At 41.0% G+C, this 12,638-nt stretch overlaps 1 protein-coding gene across 1 annotated transcript in view; it reads right to left on the bottom strand.

Annotated features, from left to right (window-relative positions):
• The window catches only part of LOC119737363 (hydrocephalus-inducing protein homolog), a 73,319-nt gene that overhangs the window by 21,595 nt on the left and 39,086 nt on the right, over nt 1-12,638 (bottom strand). The window contains exons 46-61 of the mRNA XM_038211667.1: nt 11,911-12,083; nt 11,424-11,746; nt 10,794-10,872; nt 9,954-10,180; nt 9,184-9,366; nt 8,277-8,556; nt 7,549-7,721; nt 6,442-6,640; nt 5,918-6,117; nt 5,374-5,542; nt 4,851-5,101; nt 4,145-4,183; nt 3,259-3,348; nt 2,895-2,906; nt 1,711-1,876; nt 330-614 (exon numbers count right to left, since the gene is read on the bottom strand). Coding sequence (XP_038067595.1) covers nt 330-614; nt 1,711-1,876; nt 2,895-2,906; nt 3,259-3,348; nt 4,145-4,183; nt 4,851-5,101; nt 5,374-5,542; nt 5,918-6,117; nt 6,442-6,640; nt 7,549-7,721; nt 8,277-8,556; nt 9,184-9,366; nt 9,954-10,180; nt 10,794-10,872; nt 11,424-11,746; nt 11,911-12,083 — 2,849 coding nt within the window. The remainder of the gene's footprint in view (nt 1-329; nt 615-1,710; nt 1,877-2,894; nt 2,907-3,258; nt 3,349-4,144; nt 4,184-4,850; nt 5,102-5,373; nt 5,543-5,917; nt 6,118-6,441; nt 6,641-7,548; nt 7,722-8,276; nt 8,557-9,183; nt 9,367-9,953; nt 10,181-10,793; nt 10,873-11,423; nt 11,747-11,910; nt 12,084-12,638) is intronic.

Raw genomic sequence — 12,638 nt, forward strand, 5'->3', positions numbered from 1 at the left:
TTTAGCGCAACAAAATAAAATTGGCTACACATAATGAATTGTTATGAACCCTACTCACTGCTGAATTTAGAGAGCAGTTTTGCATTCTCTTCAGGGCTCAAATCTGTGGAGCTGCTAAGCGGAAAAAAATTTTGCTTAGCAAATTTTTGTGCTAAGCAAAAATCAGCTGGGAACCAGTCACAAGCAATACAAATCACATGGCATTTTGGCTGGTAACCTGTTTTTGCTAAGCAGATATTGTTTGTGCTTAGCAACTTTCAGCACTTAGCAGCTCCTTAAAATTGACCCAAAATTTTTCAGATTCGATGTCCATACTATCATAAACTAACCTTGTTGGCGTTGGAGATCTTGAACCGAGCCTTAACTTTCCGTCCCACAAGCACGTGACCGAAGATGAATTTGTTTTCATCTTCTCCGTACACCCCTCCCCCATCCAGCTCCAACTGGTGACTGTTCAGGAAGACGCTGAGGTTCTTGACCACGCGGTGTTCCTCGAAGATTGAGGCTAGGTCTACTAGGTTGATACCAGGGCTGCAGGCTTCGGCTAGGATCTTGTAAGGGATGCCCTGGGGATGGTCGGCCGGGTCGCGGTCTGTGATCTCAATGGCTAGGTCCTGGAGAGAGAAAGAACAACACAAAGATATTAGCTTAGTTATGGTAAATCTGCACCATTATCAAAATGTTATCGTTTCTAAACACTCTATTCCTCAACTCTTTTCCTACAGTGAGCCGATATATCGATGACACGCCACCCACTGGACATGATATAGATATCAGCTTGACCCTTGTTTTTAATCCATCTCACTGAGGCAATTAATTTATAGTAAAAGATTTACTTCAGTACTGGAGTAAAAGTATTGTCTCCACTATAGTTGTTGAGTCATCACAATTCAAATCACAGGTCAATCACAAGTCAAATCACAAGTCAATCACAAGTCAAATTCTAAGTCAAATCACAAGCCAATCACAGGCAAGTTCACCAGCAACAGGTATGAATAAAAACAAATTAGTACCTTTGTCATAGATCATATAAAAAGCTTGTGTTTTTTTTTTTATAACTTGTGACTTGAATAGCTTATGACTGAGAGGCCTGTGATTGGCTTGCGACGAAATCAGGATTTTGAAAGCATTCTTAGCGTTTTCAGTTTTGAGACAAGCATTACTTAAAGAGGTTGTGGAATGCTCTCAGACATTTCCGTCATTTTTTGGGTATATGTAGCCTAAGGTGTGATGAAATAAAAACGACTATTGTTTCTGTCATAAAATGAGTAAAAAAGGTACTTTTGAAAGCTGTTTTTCAAGTCCTGTCATGCCTGTTTCGACCCGAACGTGCAATTTGTGCAAAAGTCGTCGTTGCGGGCAGCAAACAAAACACAGTAAATTGTGACGTAATAAACAGGACTCCCGATGCAGAGTAGCATAAACGAGTCCTGTTTATTACGTCACGATTCACTGTGTTTTGTTTGCTGCCCGCAACGACGACTTTTACACAAATTGCACGTTCGGGTCGAAACAGGACCTGAAAAATAGCTCTCAAAAGTACCCTTTGTACTCATTTCATGACAGAAACAACAGTCGTTTTTATTTCATCACACCTTAGGCTACATATACCCAAAAAATGACGGAAATGTCTTCGAGCATTCCACAACCTCTTTAATGACTGAACTTCTTTATGTGAAACAAATCAAAGCTGAAGAGTCCTGTACCAACCTCATCTCCCTTTCCAGTAATCTCCGGCAGGCATTCCACCTGAATGATCTGCTGGTTGTTGGGATAGACCACGCCATAGGCAGGGTAGACGGTGAACATTCCAAGCTGTAGTCTGGTGGTGCTACCCCCACCGCCCCCACCACCGCCTCCACCGCCCATGTCTTGCCTGATGGATTGAGAGAAGAATTAGGATTATTTTTATTACCCTGGATTGGACGTTTGGGAGACATCCCCATAGACTTGTGCACAAAATTCTTCAAACTTAAATGTGCCCTAACCCAATATTCCCTTGTCCTTTTTCCACGAATTTCGGTTTGTTTACTGATTAGACCACGAGCAACAAATATAACCTAATTGCGACAATAACATTGTGCCTCTAAAGGGGGGCTGTGACATTAGGGAGACATGAAAATGTCTCCCTAATGACCGATGTCTCCCATCGAGCAAAGAAATTACGATAACGTGTCTCCTCAGTGGTACCTTTACACTAATTATCACTCAGGTCTAATTTGGAAAATTGGATAGATCTTAGAAAGATAGAAATTGGAAATTAAGACCATTGGTGCTTTCAGACAGGAAACAGAACTTTAAAAAGTTACTACTTGGCACCCAAATTTGGTTGCTTTCCTTTGAACGAAAAAAACAACCCAAAAAACCACCATTCTCTTAAATTATGAACCTCTGATGTAGTCAACAATACTTTTACAATGGAAACATATATGAATTTTACATTTGAATTATGATTCAGCCAAGATTGCATAGATTTCTAGTGAAAATGACAAACACTGTAAGCCACACACAAGGCCCGATACCTGAGAATGCATGTTTCTCCATATATATTGCTCAACTTTACACACACAAACATAGCTTCATAGTGCATTTGAAAACTGCATCTTGTGTGAAAAATATAAGGAGGGGACAATCTTTTTTTTATAAAATGAAACAAGTTTCCAATGCAAAAAATCTGAAAATTTACAAAACAGTGCAAATGGTCTTCACAGAGTGATGCTTTGTGTGGGTCACCCAAAGTGCTCATCCCTTAAAAAAAAAGTTTGTTTTGTTTGCCAAAAGAAACGTTGGTGCAGGTGTTGAGAATCATATCACACACTGTTTGGAAATGTCTGTCTGAGACACTGAAATGCAACATTCAAGGTGAAGTAGCAATCAGGAAATAAACAGTTTACCTCGTAGAAAGCCTGGCAGAGAGTTTCATGGCATAAACACAAAAATGAGTTAATCTAAATGCATTAACTTTCATGATATTCTTTCAAATAACAAGAATATTTAAATACATGACAAAAGCTTCATATCAAAAAAATTGTTTTAGGAAAATTTCAACAAAATATCCATCTTATAAAATACAGTATCGGTCATTTCTTCTACCAAACAACCAATTTTGCAGATACAGCAATACAAGCTTCATTATTATTAAAAATAAATTGTGGCAAATTCCAATATTAGCTATGCCTTTCACATTTATCATTTCCTGTCATCAAAACACAAAACAAATTCTGATAATAATATTCAGTGAAACTTCAAGACTTTTACCTCATGGAGTCTGCTCTCTTGGGCTTAGCCACAGAGCGGCCAGAGCTGGAGCCATCCCTGGATTTACTGCGCTTATTGCCTCCTCCAGGCCTGAGTGTGTGGAAATGACAGAAGGAGCAAGTACTGGAATTAACTTGACATTCAAACAACAAAGATCACTACAGCAACAGTGCTTCCATCAGTAAAACAAAACCATCACCAAGTGAAACAACTTCTGCTCACATTTGTGGCTAACGTGATCATAAAGTGAAGCACACATGTAAAATACTAAACACATATTATGGGAATGTCACATTAATAACTTTTATGTTAATTATCCTCATCAATTATGTATTTCCTCAATATATGTTATATCAAACGTAAGTGACAAAACCTTTATGATACACTTCCATAAAAGACTATTTCATTTGGAAACATCACAATATTTTGTGAATTTGTTCAGCACGTGGATTAGCTTAAAAGACCCCTCACATTGAAACAGGTGGATTAATAACTTTCTTTAGCTGAAAGAGAAGGTGTGAGGAGTGGGGATGAGAGCGGGGTGGGGAGGTGGGTTGGGGAGGTGGGGTGGGACGAGAGGGTGGGGAGAGGGGGGGGGGGCCATGAGATGGAACAAAGGATTAGAAATGAGTGTGTGCTCGTGCATTGCCACTGTGGAACTTGTACAATGTTTCCCAGCAAAAAAATCTACAAATTCTTGTGCTTGTTTGAAGTGCGTATCCTGCAGCACTGGCTGTGAGTGCTAAATGCTAATTCGCTATTAAACCCCGGATGGAATTGTTTGAGAATGAGGCTTTGTTAGTATTCAGCTGAAAAGTGTGGATTGGTGCTGATGCTTTTTTGTGCCAGTGCTATTTATAGTGCCAGTGCTATTTATAGGCATTACCTCAGAAACTGGAAGGAAGCCTTTGACGCTCGAGAACCGCTACAAGATGGTAAGCAAGCAAGCAATGGATAGGATTGGGGAAGTATGGAGAGGATAGATAAATGTACAAACAAAATGAGGACAGAACTGCAATATTATTTCTTCTCAAAGTGCTATCAGAGACATTTCACAGATTCTACCCAAATTAGAGAATTTACTGAAAATTATAAATATTGAAAAGTGGGGGGAAAATATGATTTCACTCTTTGTTGGATTGCTTTATAAAATGAATCAGTTACGTAGGAAGGCAAGCGTGAATTACAGGCTGGGCAAACAAAGACAATGCCATTAAATTTGAAGCTGGAAACTTATAAAAGAATGAAAAGCAAGCACACAAACAAATAGAAACAATAAGATGTGAAAGACATAAACATTGCAATTAGATGGAAAATGCAACAGTCTACATGCAGCAGAAACAAACTCCTGCAAATATCATGATATCATTCAGAGGACAAAAACTGATAGAGGTTAATTAAACAAACTAAAAAATGACTGGAGCAGCAGTCGAGCCTGTGACCAACAGAATTTAGGATCATCCCTCTACCAACAATGCTATCCAGCCCTACGTTAACAGTCTCCCAAGATGTCAACGTCTTTGTCCTAGGGGCACTAAAAATGCAAAGGAACAAGAAAACCAAACAAATTTTTAAAGAAGTTGTGTACTCACACTCTTCCCCTGAGTAGAGGCTGCATGGGCTGGGAATCCCGGCTCATCCGATTGATATTATACTTAAAATCAAACTCTCCTTTGTTCTCGATGATGAAGGATCGCGTGCGGCGCTGGCTGACCAGCACGGCGCCAAAGTTGATGTCGCCGACCGGGTAGACGTTGTACTTGCTGAAGATGCTGCGGACGCCCAGCTTGACAGGGATGCTGGCGATGGTCTCCCCGCCATCAGATATGTTGGGCTCGATCACCTTGGATAGCGGGAGGAAAGTGTTAGAGTTTAGGAACACTCTTGGAAATCTGTGTATAGTTTGTGGTTTTTGATGTTTGGTAATATGTTGGAAAAGCAAGCCTGTCATTTCTAGGTTACTCTACCTGCACCTACGATGCTAGGTATGATGTGGTCTCTGTTATACAGAACAAAGTACGGGAAAGCTGTTGGAAATGTATCTGCCGTTTATTAGAAATGATCACACAACAGAACTCTAGCTGGCATGATTTGATCATGAATATTCATACATACCTGGCATTTCAGCATTGGCTGGTCTCTGATGGTGACCTCTTTCCGTGACCTGAAGATGACCTGGACCTGCGTGGGTCGATCGTTGGGTACCAAGACTCCCTTCTGGGGGATGACTGAGAACAGATTGATGATCTCCTGACCGCACGTTTCTGTCGTCTCAAAATTGAAGCTGAACATTTTGGAATAAAAATAACGATTTATTTTTTAGAGCATGCGCAATGTTATGCACAAAAATTGGTCCATCGCAGGTTACTCCCCAGCTAATGCAGGCTCCCACTTATACTCCTGGGTGGAGAGAGGCAAGTGGGGGTGAAGTGGCATGCCCAGGGACACAACATATTACCAGCAGCTGGATTTGAACCCCTGACCCTCTGATCATGAGTTATGAACCACAAACACTAGGCCACACTCCCCCAAGATGACCACAGTAGCTCGGTCAAACTCGGTCACAAAAACTGTGAGAAATATACACAAACCAAAGATTGGGGGAGGGGGGAGGGGGGGGGGGGCTAATGGCGAAATCCGGAACGGTCCATTGACTGACCTGAATGCTATCTCATATCGTCCCTTGTTCTTGAGTGAGCATGTCTGCTTCGTCTCATCCATGACGCGGATGGTGCCAAAGTCCAAGCCACCGTCAGCACCCTTAGGGAAGCTCATATCTAAGGCAACATCGTAAGCCTCTGCTAGGACTTGGATGTTCTCTGTCTGGAGGAGACCCATGATATTCTCTACATCTGAGACCTGGACAGAGAAAAAATATTGTGGTGAATATTGATGAGATGAGAAACTAAGCAACTGCATAAGAAATACCGGATATTTTCAACATGATCTGCACGTTGGCCTCGTTTTATAGAATTTGATACTCCTGAAACTGAGTATGGACAAATATTGAGCTGGGGTACTTCACATCAGAGGCCTGAAATCTCCTGCAGCCAAAGCTGGAGGCAGAGCCGTGGTTTCAAAAACAAACTACAATTTGAAATAATGTCCATGCATTAAAAAATGGAAATAGCGCCCTCATGCGTAGAACCATGCACATCACCAATTAGCTGCTGCACACTTTACCTCTAATCGGATCATCTTCTTCAGGTTAGTAGGTCTCATGGCCCTGAAGTGAGCGTTGAGAGCAAACTCTGACTTGGGGTCAATCACGCCGGTATCCGTGGTCACTGAGAAGTCATCACCAAGGTTCTCCAGCCCGCTGAGACGCCAGGCTACGGGGAGTAAGGTGCTGTTGCGAAGATAGATGGTCTTGGTATCTTTCCTGAATGTCAAGAAAGTGGGAAATCGAATAAGAACAGGCTGCAAAGTAAAAACAAGTTGATCTGAAGAATTTTGCAGAATTTTGTAGAACAGACCTTCCTGCCTGTCAATCAAACAGTGTGCATTGACCAATTGGATCAGGACTTTTAGTCATGTGACTACAGTACCTCGATCAAACTCGGTAGCAAGCACTGCGAGAAAAGCATACAAACCAAAAGTAGGCGGGGCCTATGGCCAAATTCAAAATGGTCCATTCTTTGTAACAGGAAGCTACTTTGCGACCCAATTTCATGAGCTGCTAAACAAAAAATTGTTGCTTAGCAAATTTCGGTGCTAAGCCAAAGTCAGCCAAGAACCAGTCACAAACAACAGCAATCACTTGCAATTTTGACCGGTAAGCTATTTTCACTAAGCAAATATTTACCATGCTAAGTGAATTTGTGTGCTTTGCAGCTTCATGAATAAACTCATAAGCCAATTACCGGGAACTTCTAAGCAGAAAAATATCGCTTAACAAAATTTCATACTGCGCATAAATCAGCTGCAAACCAGTCAAAACCAGTAGGTCTCTCTCAAATGACGTCACTTCCCACAGATTGTCACATGCATCAGCATTTTGGGTGTAAAATTTTCGTGACGCGCATCGGCTGTGCCGGATTTCAAGAAATTTCGAGCAACATGCACGCGTGTTTAGAACATTTTTCACACTGCGTGCACACGCACCTGATGGCGTTGAACATGCAGTTGTAAGTTTCCTACGAAGACGGCTGTCTATGAGAGGGGTCTATATAAAGCATATGACTATTTAGCTGGTAACCTGGTTTTTGCTAAGCAATTATTTTTGGTGCTAAGTAAATTTCCACCCTAAGCACAGCCATGAAATTGGCTGCTTGGATTTATCGTGCTGACCTGTGCAGGAGAACTTTCTCAAAGTGCAGTTGTTTCTTGTCTAGTTCCAGCTCGGGGCGCACGCCATAGCAGCTGATCTTGAAGAGGGTAGGCTCTGGGTTCTCCTTGACGCAGCACACAATGCTGTCTTCAAAGAAGCCTTGGTTCTTAGGGTAAACCCACAACGTCAATTCCTGGTAGACAAATAACAAGAAAGGTTAGGATATGGGAAATTCTCGCATATTTCTAAGCTTGAAGAAAAATTAAACAAAAGAAGCTTGTTTTGTTGCAGGAGCCGCATTTAATTATAAAATATTTGCTGAATTTCTCCTTTTCTTTCTATTACTACAAGCCATTCTTTACATCTTAGGCCAATTTTCTGGAAGTTATTCTAACGAAAGCTTGACCACTCAGTTTTCCCGACAACGAACTCAAGAAACCTAGAAACATATTATGGATTCAACTTGTGATAGCATTTCCTAGTGGTCTCGGGACTTGCCAGAAAAATAATATTTACTCACCAAAAACAGATTACCAGCTCACATATTAAATGATGTGAACTGCCGTTGGCTTGTTCTCAGCCGCTTTTCGTTTAGCATATCAAAATTTGGTAAGCAAATTTGTTCAGTTTAGATGTTACATGAAATACGGCCCTGGTTATGAACAAGAAACTTAACTCTCTCAAATAACATTTTGAAAACTAGGAATAAAGAAATATTTTCAAATGATTTCTTGAAATTTTAACTGACCTGAGATTCGCCGGGTTTCAGCGTCATTGTTGTCGGTTCCATCAGGAAGGTGGTCGCGTTGCTATCGTGCTGGAAGCAGAACGCAACCTCGGCCTCCAGCGGCGAGGAGTTATTGATGGTCAGTTTCTCTGAGTTCTCCGGGTAACGGCCATCCTTGTAGCGGTCCCGGGACTTGCCGGCTAAGAGAGGACCCATCTGCAGTGTCTCTGAGCTCAGGATGTACTTCTTGTGGACGATTTCGTCTGCTCGCTTGCTCTTCTTGCGGTGGGGGAAGACAATCCTGACAACAACGACGAATGAAATATTTTAACAAACAAAATTACAAAATTTTCATTCAGACTGTCCAAATACAAGAAAATTTAGCGCTGCACAATATTTTTTGTCTGCATTTACTGGTTTTAATGGTCTTGACAGGAAAAAAAATTAAATAAGCAGATACAAGGAGAGTTATAGGCCAATAAACGTGAGGATGAAATGCTTGACGAAACGAAAGCGGCAACAAGTTTCATACCTGGACATCACTCAACACCCTGTGCACAAACCCTATGAGACTGGTCCGAAAAATTCCGTTTTTTCAGTAAATGCTTCAATATTTTCCCTGCTAAATTTGACTTTTTAGTATGTTATCGCTTTCTGATGGCTGATAGGTCACTGCAGGGAAAATAAGTGATGTCCATATATGGAATTCTTCCCCACAAGTTGAAAGTTTAAAAAATAGACAACTATCCTATTTGTTTAGTGATATCATTGAGTAACAGACATATCAAATTATAACTTAAGAATGCAGCTGAAATTTTTTTTACAGAAGACAATGAAAGCACAAGATAAAAACTCAGACAAAGGAAGTCCCATCCAATGCCATCAATTCTAAAATTCCTTTCAAAAGAATTCCTTTCATGAAGCCTACCTCGGTTCACGGCTGATGTTTGGGAAGCTGCAAACCCCGCGGCAGTACAGTTGGTAGCGTCGTCGAGTACCAACGATCTCAAAATTCAGCGTCTGGTCAAACTGGCCGAGCTCATCCGACTGGAAGCGGAGACGCAGGAGAATCGCTGACTCAGCACCGATAGTCCAGCGGAAAATACCAAGCCTAATAAAAATACGATGAATAAATTGCGACGATTTAGAGGAATTACAAACATCACTTTAGAATTTCAATACAAATTGATCAAAGTTTTCTTTTTCTGGTAAAAACTTGCTCAGGAAATTTGCCATGCTTAGCAACTCAAGGATTGATTGCTATTATTATTAATTTATTTTGGGTAATAATTAAACCGATTATTACCATAGGGCTGTAACTCACAGTTTAGAAAAAGCTGCTAAGAGATAGTTATCAAGAATTAGTTTTAGAAATGGGAGAAAACTCCACACTGATATGGTACGGGAGATCACGGTATCAGGCAGGAACTGACAACCACATAGTTGTGGGTGGGAGTCGAACCCAGGCCTCAGATGTGAAAAGCGAGGAAACTACCATGAAGCCACATTGATGGAGTTGAAAACTGAAAACTATCCAAACAGATTTATGTAGAGAGGCAAAATTTAGTTGGGAACCAGTGACAAGCAATAGCCTTATACATGGTATTTTGGCTGGTAACCTATTTTTGCTTAGCAAATATTTCCTCTCCTTAGCAAAAATCTTGAATCCATAAAACAAGCTCCGTTGTTTACACTCACTTGGGGTTCTTCGGCTCCTGCATGGCAGACATGTCCCCGGCCGTGCTGCTCTGACCGTCAAAGTCTGACCCCGGGGTGGTGGTCCCTGGGGGTGGGGAGGTGACCGTCAGTGACCCTTTGCGGTTACGGGAACCCTTGGCAGACCGGCGACGGGAGCTTGTGCTCTCCGCCCCAGAGCGGGTTTTGTCCTTGCCTTTGCCCTTACCGGTGGGTGTGGTGTGTTCATCCTGAGAAATAGGCATCAGTGATATTAAGTAAGACTCCTTCCCTTGAAATCCAAACTTTGTTACATTGAAGGTTAAATTACTATAATTTTTTTTTACTTGCCACAGCTTATTGAAAAAAAATGTTTTAAAAGTTTCACTTCTCAAAAAATAATTATAAGTTTCACATTTTTTTCATCATTTTTGAAATTATTTTCATAAATAATCACAGACTATTTTTTGAGAGGTCTCAAACACCAAGTTTGTAGCAGTTGAATTAAGCACACCAAAGCATATCATCTTCACAGTTCCTCTAAACACTGAACCTTTCATGAACTGACCTATCGCGGTCGAATCGCATTAGAATCGCGTCAAGGCCGCTTGTGAAATATTGTCCAATTATGTGATATACAAATGGATGCGGAACGCGCAAAATCTGAGACAAACAAAATTTAGTGTACAAAAACTCCATAGGATTGTCTAAGGGGCGTGGCTAACTCGCAAAGGGCAATAGGTCAATTCTAAAGGCATTTACAGAGCCAATCTGCACAGATATTCACAGATTTTTCAACTGAATGAGTGCCTTGTAGTTTCAAATTTTGCCTGTCGTTTATAGAAGATTCTATTTGTACTCTACCTTCTCTCTGGCCTTGTCTGGAGTGGAGGAGTCTGGTTCCTGGTCCACTTCCTTGGTTTTCTCCTCCGGAATTACATTCCTACAAATGAAGAGATTACAACTAATGAACATAGACCTGTTGTGCACTAAAACGTTCCTTAAATTTAGCTTTTAAACTACACTAAGACAAAATCCACGGTATGAAAAAATGCAAGTTTTTAAAAATCCATTCTGCAAATATTGAAAGCAAATAAATATCTCTGCAAAACACTACTTGCATACCAAAAATGTACTGTAGTACCAAACACAGAAAATCCACAACGGTTCCAAAAATTCACTACAATACAAAACTATCAACGGAAGCACCAAAAATCTGTTACAGCACCAAAGTCAACTACAATACCAAAAAAATCCACTTCAGTGACAAGAATCCTCAAAAAAAATTCCACTCTAATCAAAAAATTCCACTGGCGCAATAAATATCCACTAAAGTACCAATATCAGTACCACCATTCCACTTAAAGTACTAAATAGTGGCTATAATATCAACAATCCACTCAAGTGCCAAAAATCAACTGTAGTACCAAAAATCTACTATAGTACCAAAAATGTCACTGTTGTACCAAATGAAGTACTAAAAGTGTAACTTACGGGTCATCAGGTGAGGATGCCACAAAGACATAATGTCCAGACGGATCTGCACCCAAAGGAGCCTTCCTCTTGACAGGATAAGGTACAACGGAGAACATCGCCGATGGGGGCATGGGTGGGCCGTTGGGCCCTAACCCTAACCCATCTAGAACCTCAGCAGATGTGGGCAGGCGTTTGGTACCCAGTACCCGGTCGCCCATCTGGGTGTCGGGCTCGCTGGCATCCATCAGGAGGTGGGGTACGCCAACCTCATCTTTCTTGCCTCCGTCTTTTTCGTCATCTCCGTCCTTGAGGTCCCCCTGCTCGCCGCTCTCGGCCAATGCCTGTTTGGGACGAAAGAGAAACTTCATAAGCTAAAAGGTCTTGGGTTCAGGAAGGTTGTGAGGTTTCTCTTGCAAGCTAAAAAGAACTGAGTGAAACTTACATTATTTTGTTGGTGAATTACTAATCTATTATTTAAAATTCATCATAGCTCGATATGTTCCACCTTTTCTGCTTTCTCCTTTTCCAGCCATTCTCTTTCCAGCCGTTCTCGTTCCTTCTCTCGCTCCCTCTCCTTTTCCTTCTCTGCCTTGCTTTTGCCCTTACGCCCAGAGGGAGGATGAGCTGGTATCTCCTCAGCCTCCATTTCGTCTGCCAGCGGGTCAATAACAACTTGTCCTATTGGACGAAAAGAAAAAAAATCTCCTTGAAAGTTTTATCATTTCTAAAATCTATTATATTAATGGATGTCAGTCACACAATTCAATTCTTTCATTTTTTTTATTATTTAAACAGATTTGACCAAAAACTTCTTTTTAGCAGTAACTTCATTTGCAATCAAACAAGAAAATATTTGATTACATTTCAACTTTTATACAAGAATATCTAGTTGCCTGAATGGTGCTTTTAGGGATACTATAATAAAGGTTTCAAATTAGGGCTGATATATTAACTGCCTAAGTCTAGTCTGCACTACTCTGAGCTGACAGAATCATCTTGCAATTAGTAGACTTGAGGCATTTTACTTTTATAGTCAAGTCCATAACAGGACAAATCACAAGACAGATCACAAGTAGTAAGCATATCATAATGACAAAGGAATGCCTTTATCACAGTTCAATGGGCTCCGTGCGCCAACAAAAGAGGGCGCGTTTGTACCTCTTTTGAGAGCTCCGTGGACGGGACACACAGCATGCGCGTACTGTACTGTACTGGTTCACGTGCGAAGTACGC

The sequence above is a fragment of the Patiria miniata genome, unplaced genomic scaffold (assembly GCF_015706575.1).
Source record: "Patiria miniata isolate m_02_andy unplaced genomic scaffold, ASM1570657v1 HiC_scaffold_3, whole genome shotgun sequence".
Lineage (NCBI taxonomy): Eukaryota > Metazoa > Echinodermata > Asteroidea > Valvatida > Asterinidae > Patiria > Patiria miniata.